At 44.8% G+C, this 14,931-nt stretch overlaps 2 protein-coding genes across 3 annotated transcripts in view; both read right to left on the bottom strand.

Moving 5' to 3' along the window:
- Positions 1–3,362: 3,362 nt before the first annotated feature.
- Positions 3,363–14,931, bottom strand: part of LOC146189809 (beta-1,3-galactosyltransferase 1-like) — a 49,729-nt gene continuing 38,160 nt past the window's right edge. For both annotated transcript variants that reach the window (XM_084604567.1, XM_084604566.1), the window contains exon 2: positions 3,363–6,428. In XM_084604567.1, coding sequence (XP_084460693.1) covers positions 4,954–6,279 — 1,326 coding nt within the window. In that variant the 5' untranslated portion in view covers positions 6,280–6,428 and the 3' untranslated portion in view covers positions 3,363–4,953. The remainder of the gene's footprint in view (positions 6,429–14,931) is intronic.
- Positions 12,843–14,931, bottom strand: part of LOC146189810 (uncharacterized) — a 29,085-nt gene continuing 26,996 nt past the window's right edge. The window contains exon 3 of the mRNA XM_084603422.1: positions 12,843–12,985. Coding sequence (XP_084459548.1) covers positions 12,843–12,985 — 143 coding nt within the window. The remainder of the gene's footprint in view (positions 12,986–14,931) is intronic.

Below are 14,931 nucleotides of genomic sequence, written 5' to 3'. Positions count from 1 at the left end.
ATCATTTCACCCGCCACCGCTTCGGTGGCGGACGATGGCTGTTGCGACGCGCATTTCTCTCTCTCTCTCCTTCTCTTTTTTCTCTAATTTCTTCACTGTCCGCACGAGACAGCGGATGTGGCTCAGCTACAGAGCCAGTAGCAGGCCCGTGCATTTTCTTCCTCTTACAGTCGCAACGCCAACAACACAGTAGCCGATCGCCGTAACCACTCTGCCCCGCCGGGGTGACAGTGGTTACGGTGATCGGCTACTGGTCCCAAGAATGCAGGATCGAATCCCGGCCTCGGCGGCCGCTTTTCGATGGAGGCAAAAAGCAAAGGCGCCCGTGTGCTGTGCGATGTTAGTGCACGTTAAAGAACCCTAAGTGGCTGAAATTTCCGGAGTCCTCCACTACGGCGTCTCTCGTAGCCTGAGTTGCGTTTAGACGTTAAACCCAACAATCCAAACCACAAATTAAAAATTTGCTTTCATTGACACTCAGGACGCAACTTCATTGCTTTGCCTGACAAGGCATTTTGATGACATAACAAAGTCGCTCTAAAGTAGATGGTAAGGAGCGTAGCTTGGGAGGTGTGACGAAAGTCACTTCTGCAAAGAGGATACCAGCAGTAGGTAACAAAGGGAAACGTCAAAGGTTCGCACTCACATGAAATTCGCGCATTGGCTTACCATAGTTTAGGAAGGCATCTATTATGGAGATCATTAATAAAATCAAAATTCAACCAGCCTGCACAGATAGAGAAATCCCTGAAGCGAGTGATGAGCAATGCAATCAGAGTCAATTACATAAACCAAAGTTGAAAAAAAAAATGTTTTTTTTGTCTTTGTGGCTTTCCCTTGAGAAAGCTATATTTGTTCGAGTCACAAGTGTGCGGTAAGATTTTAAGAAATACGAATATACATTTGTGTTCACAATATCTCCTGAGCTGCATCTCGCAAACAAGCTTCCTCTTACCTGCACAATGTGGCTGATATGAAAGCGCAACAACATGGAAACAACAGCAGGAATAGTAAGAGGAGGAAGTCTCCAGGGCGCCCGTGGCCGAAAAAGAAGCGGACCCGGCCTTCCTCTATCCTTGCGACCTTGACGAGGGGGCGCGCGCCGACAGAAGGCTCACGACTAATCGAGTGGACAACGGGAAAAGTGTTCAGCCTCGCGTGAGCGGCGTCCACTGCGCCATAGTGTTCCAGAACACTATAACTGCACTCTCTTCGCCGCGCCTCGCACAATTCGGGAATTTCAGGCATCGGGAAAGGAAGCAAGTTGGGCCCCTTTTTGGTCGTAGCACGCGCCTGAGCAGGGACAATGGGCGTTTGTTTTCTTCTTCGGAATAGATCGGTTGTAAGTCGAGCGGTATTGTGTGTGTACATCCTCTTCTTGTCCTGCGTCTTTCTTAGCTGGTTCTGTCTTTATAAGTATTATGAACTAACTTGCCCAGAAGTTTACGCTCAGGAAAAGTAGATTCAAATTCTAGTTGATTATTTAGAAATAGATCCTAAATTACGCACTATTGCATCGGGTATCAGCGACACGTCGAAGCACGTGTCAAAGCTTGAAACAAAGATCGACTAAGGAATGCGGCCGTTTAGAGGAAAATGTTAATACCATGCGAATAGCCATGGAAGTAGCCTTGCACCTGAAATGGGTGCTGGAAAAGATCGCAGCAAGCAAACCAGGGTATTTCCGATATTGTAGATGATCATATAACCAATTAACTGCCTTAGATGAAATAGTTTTATAGTAAAGGTCTTACCAGAGCTGGAAACTGAAAACTGAAAAGACATAGGAAGAATCGCCAAGAAAGTTTTTGCTACCTACTTGAAGTCTGGAGCGGGGGAAATTGAATACGCTCATCATGTTGGTAAGCGCAACTGTGATAGTATCCATCCGACTGTAATTAAGCTCCTCAGCTACAAAAACAAAATTTCAATCTTATAAAACTTATCAGAATGAAAGGACGTAACTTTACCTACAGTATAGGTTAACGAAGACTGTTCATCCAAACTGCAAGTGGCACAGAAAAAGTTGAAGGAATTCGCGAAGGCTTCTGCATGCGAAAGCACATATAGGTTGTCATATAAGCTAGGTGAGCATAAGTGACATTACAGATACGGCGAGATTCATGGACTATGTTGAGATCTACACGAGACCAGCCCATTTTAAGGGATAAACTCTTTTAAAAGAATCAAGGCGTTTAAGCACCTATATCATTCGATGTTGCCAGCTTTCTTATTTTCCTATACCTAATGAAGAAAACTTGATTTTATTCAATGACATGTGTGTTGCAAAGCTATTCTGGGAAGAGATAATGGCTGAACCCAGATATCTATAACGCAAGGCGACTTTTTTTGTGTGTGTATTTTCGGTTTACAGAACAGACAGGCGTTGTCCTAGAGAAGAAGGCGATATAATTGTCATTAAACGCAAAAATCGTCTTACCTGTCACTTCCACAATTGAAATGCTCTGGGTTACAATAGGCATGTTCCAAAACTTTCTAGTTTGTGTGTGTGTGTGTGTGTGTGTGTGTGTGTGTGTGTGTGTGTGTGTGTGTGTGTGTGTGTGTGTGTGTGTGTGTGTGTGTGTGTGTGTGTGTGTGTGTGTGTGTGTGTGTGTGTGTGTGTGTGTGTGTGTGTGTGTGTGTGTGTGTGTGTGTGTGTGTGTGTGTGTGTGTGTGTGTGTGTGTGTGTGTGTGTGTGTGTGTGTGTGTGTGTGTGTGTGTGTGTGTGTGTGTGTGTGTGTGTGTGTGTTTGTGTGTGTGTGTGTGTGTGTGTGTTACAGACCATCTGATCCTAGAGCAGACTATATTAATCATCTATCGGACGAGGTCGATGATGCGAAGTCAAGGTTTTCTGATATGTTAAATGCGCTGGACGTTTCGCGCCCTTTTCTGCTCTCTTTTGTTCTATCACCTACGTTTTCGTCTGGGGCAGTATCAAGATGTCCACCCTTCACAAGTGAAATAGCTGTTGAAAATAGCTTTCGCCGGTGAGCACATTTTGTAATGATGACAACTCACACGGCGGATCACGGTAAGCTAAAACTCTCTACTTGCTGACGCATGCGCAACTTAGTGGCAGTGCAGCATGTATGCAGCAAGGGCTGACGCACGAAAATTCGTTTAGGTTCACCTGTGTTCCATATTCTGGCACCAAGGTCACCGGCGGCGCGCCGACATCAGGAGTTAAAAGGATTTCGTGCTTTATCTCTTCCGTCTTGGCAACTCATACTCAGCCGCCCCTTCAAGTGCTCGTAAAGATAGACCACTGCTATGGTGGAGGCATCGTTTAGTTTGGAAACTTCGCTGACCGTCACACAAGCTGTTCGTAACTAGCGAGTAACCATGCGAGACTTTTGAACCCATGATGAATGTTGACGTTTATTCGGTGAACGATAAATGCAGGGAAAATTAACCCATCACGATGAGATGGAATGTGCACGGAGCAAGAGAAAACAGCATAAATATCATGCTATCTTCACACCAGAACCTTCTTCCTAAGAATGCGCTAATTAGCCCAAAAACCACCTTCTTCCAATATGATTTCCCCTGACACAATTTGATTAATATGAATTACTTTCAGCTGAAAATATTCGTTCTTTGCGTTTAATGCAGTCAGAGAGAGAAAATTTAGGATGACCTAGAGTCAATCCTGAAATACCATATATTACTTTACGAGATAGGGAAATGGTCGGTTTCATCATTCCAAATAGAGTAGTCTTAAAAACATTTGTTTGCGTCACATGGCGGCATTCATGGTCATTCTTCTGTCCACGGAGCACCAGTGGAATGAAAAAAAAAAGTTACGTGGGCTAGAAGGTAACCGCTCCTAAACATGGCTTCGGCCACTTGCTATGATACCGCAAGGGGCTAATAGATACAAACGGAGTGGCTGCGACGTCATGGGAGCTGGCCGAAGTCATTGGTTTGAGGTTCTCTGAGCGGTGTCTTCTGCATAGTCCATGAGCTGTATCACACCACAGCCTAATCGCACTACTCTTGTCATATATAGTGCATGACCTCTCAGAAGGTTCAAGTTTCTGCAACATTTTATCTGCTCCTAAGACAACAGCCTCGAAAAGACCGTCGAAAAATGAATACCTGTCGATTGTTTCCCATGAATACGGACAAGGATACTCTTGTAGAGCGCGATAGCCAAAATTAAGTAAACAGCGAAAGAATGACGCTTTTGTCACTGTAGAGCCATACACGTGGAACACTTTTTCAGAGAGATGTGTCTAATTTTACACCTGGTTCACAGAGAAACTTCTACAAATATACCTGTCCACGAGAATCACTCTAAGTGTGTCTGCTTTTTGCTTCTCCATGCCTTGACAGTGTTGGGACTGCTGGAGACCTCTTCCCCACAACTGCTACAGCTAGTGTGTGGGGCTCGAAATGTTCCCGCATATACTCATGCCGGCGTAAATATCACAATGAATAAATAAGCTCTCTTCTCAAATTAAAACAATTCACGTGCTGAGACCACTACCTGTACCTCAGTGCTGAGTTCTTAAAGTATTTCGTCGACTCCCTATAAGAGCCTGTTCTCACTGTGCGCTTGGTGCAATCTCCATTCGCCATAGTTAATATACGTATATTAAGGTTATATCTCAACGTGAGAAAGAAAAAAAAACATCGGCGCGGTCGAGAGCATGTGCCGTTGCAAGGAACTGGCGCACTAGGGGCTTTGTTAGATATTCTGGCTAAACTCTGAAGCCACCGGTTTAGTCTCTGTGTGTTCCTACATCGTACGCTCAGCGAATCTGATAATAAAAACACATACCATCATTACCGCATAACCACCAAACATAACAATAACAAAAAAAGAACAAATCAGTCAGATGCTTCAGCTTCTTGGTACTTCTTGCTTCATGCATTTGGTCCTTCCGCACCAATCTGCAGTCACAAGAATGTTTTGCACAACTTATGACGTAAGCTAAATACACACTCTTGTCATGGCGTCCTGGCGGAGCTATTCACTGCTTCAACTAAACTTTTCGTAGTCACAGATATCGCCGTCACGGAAGCAACGCTGCGAGTACTTTGCGTCACACGCGAAGGTGTCACAGACGCCGATGTCTTCCTCTGTTCTGCGAGGGCTTTGGCTACGAGCTTCCATGCGTTGGAGCGCGTCTCGGCGCTCCACACTTGCACGACCAAGAGGGTACCGTCGACCACCGACTTCCATCTTTTGCTGTCAAAAGAGTAGGCACTATTAAGCGCTTCGTGTCCGATGCCGGCCACGGCCGCAAGTTCGCCCGTGACATAGGCGTCGTCCACTGGTAAGTAGGGCACTTGGAAGGAAGCATTGTACAGGGGACCCAATGCGGCTGACTCCATGAACACTGCGCTTCCGGAACAGTACCTGGGGAAATATTTTTTCGGGTACACTTCGTTAGACAGGTACCAGGGCAACGCGGTCTGCCTGATGACCGGCATGCCATCCCAGACGCAGCAGTGGAACTTAGGAGGCGGCGGCGTAGACACCCCGACCGAGGAACCAGCTGCGCTCCTGCCGAACTTCTTCACCAGAGAGGGGAGGTGCAAGACGATGTCGTCGTCCATCTTTAGGACAAACCGTACCCGGGGACAGTTCTCCAGGGTCCACTTGATTCCGTAGACGAACTTGTACGTCAGGTTCCGGTAGGTGTCCATGTACGGCAGTACGGCCACATCTCCATAGAGTTCGGCTTCTCTCGTCACGCTCGCCCACACCTGGTCCACCGGCGACATTCCGACGAAGAATACCGTCGTCCAGTTATACTGGGCACCGAACGAGGAGTTGGCTACCACCTCCCTTAGGACGCGGCGGTGGTCCGAGTGAGTAGCTGCTGTGTGCACGAAAAATATGTAGTCCAGGCCCCGTTGGCATTCCGAAACAACATTAAATGCAGTGGGCAAGGATGTAACATTCTCCACCGGAAAGGGGACTCTGCCGTAGCCTCTCGGTAACTGCTCGGATGGGTTCCAAATGAGTCCGTCGTCTTTACCTGTCGTCGTGGCCGGAGACACTGTTCTTGTTCGTGTTGTAGTTGTTCGTATTGCTAGAGATGCCGTTGGCCGTTGTGACGGCGTTTCTGGTTTAGTTGAAAGTAATGGCACCGTTTGTCTTGATCTTGTTCCCTCAGAGGTACCCTGCCTTTTGGTTGAAGACTTATTTTCACTTGTTGGAGGCGTCTTGGAAAAGTCGCTTGACGGCGTATCGCTCAACCCATGACCCTGATGTAGAAATTCTTTACTTTTATGTGGATACCTGAAGAAAGCCTCTGCATCTACCATAGTTACCGCCTCATGATGCTGCTGCCGTGGTACAGGCCAGCTGACTGGATTGTAGCCCGCGGTAAGGAAGCCGATATAGACGAGAACCGCAAGGCCCAAGAAAGGCAGCCACCGCTTGGCGGTTGACGTGCAGGTCGTTAGGCAGCCGTCTGCGGAAAGCACACAAAGAGGAAGATGTTTATCATCTTGAATTTCTATCAAAACACAATAAAATAAACATTTAAAGGACACCATAATGTAGTTAACGCTTTAAACTTGTCTGCTATAGGACGATACTTACTTTGTTGGTTCAAAATAATAACTGATTAGTGAAATTATATCACACTTATGTCCACTACTGTACTTTTCTTTAACTCACGAAATGTCGATCGCCACAGCTATACATGCATTAATCTCTTTGTCGACACACTCAGCTAATTCCACGAGCTGGCACTAATTAAAACAATAACAGGTGGGTAGCCTCCCAGTGCTTACAAATGGCCAGAGAATGCCTAGTATAGTAATTAGTATAGTAATTAGTATAGTAATTATAGACGGGTTATTTTTCACTTGGCACGAATGGCCCGTGAAAAAGACACTTATAGGAACGTCCGTAGGCGGTCCTTGACTATAATCAATGAGGCCTGCCCCCGAAAAAGATACCGCATGATGAACGTTCAAAAATAAATTTAGGTGTGGCCTAGCCTCTGAGATCCTCATTAAAAGCCGTTTCGATGCACACCAGAAGTTGAGAAATCGGCCGGAGATATACTGACATATGTATTTTTATTTCAAATCTTGTCTATCCAATAAGAACAATAGTAAACGTACATAGACGCAACAAAGACGACACTGTCGACACAACAGACAAGGAGGACAGGACGTCGCCTTCGGTGCGCTTATATAAGTTTGCGAGCATGAACCAACTAGCCCCGCAAAATATATTACTGGAATAAAAACTAGTTTTTTTTATTGAGAGCCTGATTACAATGCTTCAATCCATCGATACAACCCAGGTCTAATTTGTATTCAGCGACCCTTAAATAAAAGGTCCCGTAAACTAGCCGTAGTTCTCCGCAGGCGGTTATAATGTAGTAGTGATACATCTTTTCCTGGCCCATTAGTCAAAAGAAAACTATATATATATATATATATATATATATATATATATATATATATATATATATATATATATATATATATATATATAATTGTAATATAAAATATAGTGCAGATATGATCAAAAATAACTTGCGGGCCAATGAAGCATGCTCCTGAGTTAACGCATCGTCCTATGGACACCGTACATTGCAACTAAATAATATTCATAATTAATAATTTGTCATCGTCATTACTAACTCTAATAAGCAGTACTAAATGTACTTCGGAGGACTGCTAAGCAGTGCTAATAAGTGACCTTATTTTTATTTAAATATTTTTGCAATGTAACGCGTTTCTGCTGTTTATACATACATAGACGATATGAGGCGGTCGAACAACGCCTCTAAGCTACCGCACTTATCGGACGCTCCTGAGTAACGTAGGGGTGGCGCTCCCGGCGTCCAGGCTTGCCACCCGAAGGGCAGTGGCTCGATTCTGCTTAGCCACCTTTTACCTCCTTATCGAAAGTATTCTTTCTTCAGAGGTCGTTCTGTAGCGATGTTCGCCGGAGGCTGCAATCTCGTGGATGACGTCACAACTCTGCCAGGGCATCTGCGAACTCGGCGGGGTCACATTGTCACGCGGCGTCGCCCTCTGCGCAGAGCTGCTCGCCTACGAAATTCTCCGATTGGTCGACAGCGAGGCTTCACAAGGTCACCTAATATGGCTGAGTGCTAATTGGCCGGCGAGGTGTGTGACGCCACGAGATCATGTGATCTCGCTAAACCAATCAGAAATTTTTGTGACCAGCGTAGGACGTCATCGCTAATTCTATTACACCAATAATCACGTAACGAAATGTTTATTTACTTCATGTCGTGATTATGGCATCATATTTTATTTTGTGTTCTGCAGAACTAACTTGCAGAATTGTTATTTCATCTTATGAATTATATCGTTGACTCTAGCCACCTTCTTGCTTCCACCGCTGCAGTCATCGACGCGTGGAACTCAAAGCTCGTAGTGTAGCCTTTTTGTGAACATTCCCTGCTTTCATCGAACCGTTGTTTTAAATCCCCACTTCTCTGTCACGCGTTTCCGCCCGGAAGGTATCCGTGAATAAACGCGCTAACGTGACACGGCCTGAATTGAAGCTCATTTTAATTAGTTTTTTTTTTCTCTTTGAGCCTGCGAAATAGCCTGGGAAGGCTGGCGAAGGATTTTTGGGTTGGAAAACATTTATTGTCAGCACGAACGTAGCCGCTCTTTGTCTTTCACTGCCGCACTAAAATTCGTTTATGGGTCGTTTTCGAAACTGCGCCCAGGGGACGAGCTGCCGATGTTTATCAGACGCTGTGAGGATGACGTTCACGACTGCCATTTTTTCTTTGACCGAAAATACGGCGTTGGCGTTATGAGTGAGAAATCACGAGCATGGCACTGGCAGGCGGCAGCTGGCAGCTGACATGGCCGAGCGTTAACTGGACGTTGAGGTGCCTGATATTAAGGCGAAAGCCTTTAAAGGCTCATTCTGTCGTAGACGAAATGTGTTCCGCTTTTGCAGCGTTCTGACTGGCCGAGGCGGGATGACGTCATAGAGGCCTCGACCGATCAGAGCACCACCACAGTATGCGCGATTGCATGCCTTATATGGCCATATGTCAATCAACGATCAATTATCAATTACTGATTAATGAATTATTTACAAATTTATGACGAACTAAATACTGCAATATATAACTAATGAATAAATGATTAATCACTTACGTAATTAATTACGTGTGTAATTACTGACTAGCTAATTAAAATTATTTGCTAATTAGTGCGAATTAACAGAATGCGCCCCTCAGGCTTTCGCCTTTCCCTACTTTAGTCGCTAAAGTCCCTCGTAATTTTTTACGTCTGGCTGGAGCTGCCAACTCGGGCCTCTCCTTTCATATGGGATGATGATAATCAGAATCAGCTTGTCAGTACCGTTGCATACGCAGGCACGTTATACGGCTTGATTAGAGTAGGGTGGGCTGGCAGCCTACGCTATCGCGTCATGCACTTTAAGTGTAATATTTTTTTTTTAAGCACTTTCCATTCCCGAAAACCTTCGGGCAAAACGTCTAACCACGAGCCAGATGACTGGGAGAGATATCTGGTTATATACGCAAGCACATCCATGAAAGAATGGCTCAAAGCTCGATGTAAGGACGTCAACAGCTCCTAAAGCTGAAGCATTGCCAGTATGTATTGTAATTATGTGCACCTGTGAACTGCTCGTTCAAAACGTATGTTTGTTTGCTTGAAGTGACTCAGAAACGGCGTACGAGAGATATGCAGATTACCTTAAGTGGGTTAAGACTTCGAAGTAATAATAAAAAAAGTATTCACCAGCTACGGTGTAATCGAAGCTGGCAGCGAGGCTGTATACCTACAAAAATAAAAAAATAAAATAGCATTTGCAGTAAAATTTTGAACAGTTTACTGAAGTTTTTTTTTATTTTTGCACAATTTTATCATTTTCTGAGGAATGGCCTAAAATTTACACAGCGATGAAACTGACAATTCTGAAAGGCAGTTTTATTTCGAAAGTGTGCCTTCCCGCAAAGCTTATTTGAGAACTTTGTTTCAGGGCATTCAGGTTCGAGAAAAAGGCGCAAATGTGACAAAAAGAAAAGGAAAGAATTAACACACATTAAATAAATTGTAACATTATATCCGGAGAGTTTCTAGCTTCGCTGTAGCTACAGCTTTGTGCATTGTTTGCGCGAAGTTCCCATAGATAAGATCATTTCTGCGGAATACTTTTAGTGGTACTTCTAAATGACTCACATCTCCTTAAACAGCATCTTACACAGAGGTTTTTGCATCCTCCTCCATATAATGGAGCCTGCCGCGGTCAGGGTTTGAACTCCAGAGCCACCACGGCGGGCCATAGACGCAGGTTTGCGGGTGTCTTAGGGCAGCGCGTTTGCGAACAGCATCCGCGAGGAGCTTGAAAGCGTTTGGGGGCATACCACGGCTGCCACACGACGACGACAAAGGCCGTACAAGGAGCCAGGCACAAACTCTGTACCGTTGGTCACTCCTCTTAACCTGCTTAACATGGCTTCCACAGAGCTTCGCTATGCTTTGGAGTGCTTTGGAACCTATAAATACGGCCGTTTCAGCGGATCTGTCCCACAGTACTGCCATCGCTAAAAAAAAATTACGAGGGACTTCAGCGACTAAAGTAGTGAAAGAGGAAAGCCTGAGTGCCGCATTCTGCTACGCAACTGATCATTAAGTAGTCATTAATTAATGATTGATCATCAGTCATAGATAATTGTTAGTTTTCATTAATTTGTCGACAACTCATCATAAATAATAATGACTAATTTGTCAGTCATCAGGCCATTTTAGTCACTAATTGATCTAATTAGTAATTGGTATAATTAGGTATTCATTAATGATTGGGTATTAGTTGTTGATGGTTGTTAATTAGATCATTTAGTTATTCATTAGTGATTGATTGTTAGTCGTTGATAAGTGGTAATTAATTAGTAATTAACTACATTAATTAACCAATAATTAGTAATTTATTTATTGTACCTTAAAGGCACTTGTTATAGGGCATCACATGAGGAATAATTGATTGGCATATGGCCATATAAGGCACGCATTCGTGCATACTGTGGTGGTTCTCTGATTGGTCGAGGACCTCCATGACGTCATCCCGTCTCGACCAGTCAGAGCCGCTGCAAAAGCGGGACACATCTTGTCCACGACAGTATGAGCCATTAAAGGCTTTCGCCTTAAAAAAAAAAGGCAAAAAGAGCCGGGTTTCTGCTTGACATGATATAGCATGGTTTTGTTTGGCGGTTTGACATTGAGAGAATAGCATATAGAGTTCGGCAGTGTTAGTCATCTTTGCTGCACGGCATACAATTGGAGGCACATACACCGTCGATTAGAGTCCCTATTAAGCATTTGCCTCCAAACTGACTAGCAGATGGATTATAAATGAGATATGCGAAATGGTATGACGTCTCCTAAACGCTGCGTGTAGAACTATTGCCCCACAATTTTGGTAGGAAGGATAAGAAATATGGTGCCACATGGAGGTGGGTCAGTGATATGGCGTACAAGTAAATGGCGCACCAAAGGCAATAAAAAGGAACAGTCCTGACACATGGATATCTGCTTGTGCCTGTCGTCTACGCGCTCGCCGCATGGCTGGCTAAATAACGGCTAACGTCAAACTAAGTTACCATAGCAACCAACGAGGCACAACCAAGACCATTACAGCAGTAACATAGAGCGTATTCGGAATACAATCGCTGCAATAGCTAAATGTACGGATGCCGTGATAAAAGGGTTGCGTTTAAGTAACTAAGCAAGCGGGGCTTTTACTGGCGTCTGTCTTGAAACAGTACAAATATTACTGCAAGACTTTCGGTTTGAACTAGGGCGAGAGCTGTATGTCATAAATTTTGAATGAAAGGTGCAAAATGTCTAATGAAACTTAAACCTAGGCTTTCGCCTTCACATTCTTAGAAAGTTCTATAGGCCTCAGCAGAAAACGCTAAATAAGTAAATAAAAAAACACGGCACACAAGAGAAGGACACGTATAGAACAAAACGTAGTAAAACTGCAAAAATGACAAAAGTTTCGCACGTCTTTCGGAGATATAGATTCTTGGCAGGGACAGCAGTGTCTTTGTACGCGAAATTTTGGAAGCTGTTTTATTGCGAAAGCAATACTGCGCCAGGTCTAACCGCTCGTCGCTGTGCGTCGTGTCCGTGGTCCCCGAGCCTGCGCTGCGCCTAACAGAAGAAGAAAGAAGAAAGGAGAAGAGAAAAGAAGAAGAAGCGGGAAGAACAACAACAACGCACGGTCACTCGCAGCTCATGCTTTCGCTCCATATTCGGTTCAGAAGCGTTGAACCCTTCTAATCTTATTTACAAAGAAAAACAGCAACTGTGTCAGTAATGCGTATGATGTGTGTGCACATGTATGTACTCTGCGCACTTGCGCAGTCTTTCCTATATTTAGGTGTTCAGCCTTGAATAAATCGGTTCATTGCGCTCGTCTGTTGTATGCGTCCTCTTGTGTGTCGTATTTTTTTCGCGCATTTTCCCATATGGCTTCTGCAGATGATCACCAACTAGCCCGACAACTCTTGTTAAGGCATATTTCTAGTTCTCTTGCGTAATTTTTTTTTTCTTGAGGTGATACGCTCTTATGAAGAAGAGCAGCAGAGCGCATATAGTCTTCAGGAGGTAAAAAGGTCGCATTTTTACAGGATCGTGTGCTTGAGATTGCTGCGTTGCAATGTGTCAAAGAAACGTATCGAATTTTACAGAGCCCAAGCTCACACTTTACGAACTTTTTATAATAACAGCTTTGTCTTGGTTCATTGTGTTTAATGGCCCAAAGCGACTGAAGCTTTATAGTAAGAGCTGTTTATTTTAAATTTGGCCAGATCAATACGAGGCGTTTCCTCTCACATAGCCTAGAGGGGAGGGGTTGGGGCTGCATGGCCAGCAAGGAACCGGCCGCCGTGCCACAGATGGCAGTCCGGAGTGTTGTGGCCTCCCCGGTTGGCTGTTTCACAGGCCCAGTTCGGCTCCTTGCGGCTACCTATCTCGTTTGGCGCTTCGCACGCACGCACGCACGCACGCACACAGACAGAATACACCTTATTTATAGAAGTAATTACGCGGGTGGCACACGCACACACACACACACACGCACACGCACGCACGCACGCACACAGACAGAATACACTTTATTTATACAAAGAAATTACGCGGGTGGTTCACCCAGGTCCGGGAAACCATTGGCGAATACGGCCCTCCAGGCCTGACCGATCAGCTGATCAGCTGGCGCTTAATGGGGAGCTCTGTGTGAGCCAGCTTCGTCTCCCAGAGCTCATGGATAATTTTCTGTAAACCGTATAATTTACGTTGTTCGGGGAAGTTCCAAACCATCTGGAGGATGACGGGCATATCTCCGCGGGCCAGACATGCATTTGTGGGATTGGGTTTGGTAGTGTGCGGGCTTGCATGTTTCACATATAGTGGCTTCCTGACGAGTGAGGTCTTTGTGGGGATCTGCGTATGTTCTGTGATGGAGCCGATGATAGTTTATTATTTCGCTGTATGTTGGTTAAGCTAAAGGCTCGGAGGTGGACGGCGACGGGGCTCGGAATGTATGGCCTCGAGCTGTCCTGTGAGTCGCCTCATTGCCCTCTATGCCTTCGTGTGCAGGGATCTACAGAATACTGTGGCGGGTGTGTGTACCAGGAGTGTGATTTCTCATGATTTGAGCGGCAGCTTGGCAGAGTTCCACATTGAGGTACGCCTTGCAGGCTTGCTGCGAGTAGCTCAAGATTGTATTTATCTGCATCCAAGCTGGGCATCTCGCAGACACGTCTCAACATCTAATAGGTGACTTTAGGGTTGATTGCTGCTCTCACCGAATCTAAACAAGCTAAGTCTTAAACATAGCTCAGCGAGTATTTTTTGCTTGTTTTTTTTTTTTTTTTAACGCTTTAGACGCCTATTATTTTTATTGCACAGGGTGCATTTCAGAAAGTAGCCCTATGATACTGCTATTCAGTGCACTACATTGACACAGAATGAGTTGAATGCATTATTTGTGCGAGCTAACAAGTATGGCAGTCAACTCAGCACAGTGTAGCAATAAGTGCTTCAAATGGGCTGAGAATCCCAGAGAAAATGTGATAGTAAAAGTAAAGAGCAGAAAGGCCTGAAAAAAAAAAAATGTTATATGCGTAAAGCGAGCGCAAATTCATGAAATAATTGAATTAACTATGTTGGAGATAAGATTAAACGCCAGCATCACACTAAAATGGCATAATATTAATAATAATAATAATAATAATAATAATAATAATAATAATATACGTTCACAGAAAAGGAAAGGCACAGTATCTGTCACAGTGTTTATTGATTTATAGGAAGGGAAAGGCGTGGTAACTTTCTCACTTGTTTTCTGTGGACACCTCAACCGCGCCGTAAGGGAAGGGAGGAGGGCGGGAGTGAAAGTGGAAAGAGAGAAATTGGAGCCATAGTGGAGGGCTGCGGAGTAATTTCGACCATCTGGGGATCTTTAACGTGCGCTGACATCGCACAGCACACGACGCCTCTTCGTTTCGCCTCCATCGAAACGCAGCCACCGAGGTCGGGTTCGAACCCGGGTACTAGTCGGGCGTCTTACCACTGCGCCACCCCGGCGGTGCTCAGTGCTCCAGTGAAATGGCGAACAAAGCTATTAAGGAAATTTGAACTGTCCAGATTACTATTAGCACAAGAAGTACACGTAAGTGCTCAGGAACACTTTTTTGTTTGTTTTGAGGAGGACGGAGGGTTGGCAACAAAGTCATCAGATATGAAAAACAACAAGGGCGTCGGCTGACACCTGTCACATAATGAGGCTACAAGAGTAGGACACGGTAGAACAAACCGTATACCCCGTGCTAGGCTTACATTCCTTGCGCACAACAGCATTTTCTTTGCCTGATGTAGCGACGCCGTGCAACTCGCTAAGGTGATGTGGCTGGTATTTTTTTTTTAGAT

Source organism: Amblyomma maculatum, chromosome 5 (genome assembly GCF_055883805.1).
Source record: "Amblyomma maculatum isolate TAMU_Amacu chromosome 5, ASM5588380v1, whole genome shotgun sequence".
Lineage (NCBI taxonomy): Eukaryota > Metazoa > Arthropoda > Arachnida > Ixodida > Ixodidae > Amblyomma > Amblyomma maculatum.
The sequence above is the reverse complement of the archived record's forward strand: the minus strand, read 5'-3'. Positions and strand labels throughout refer to the sequence as shown.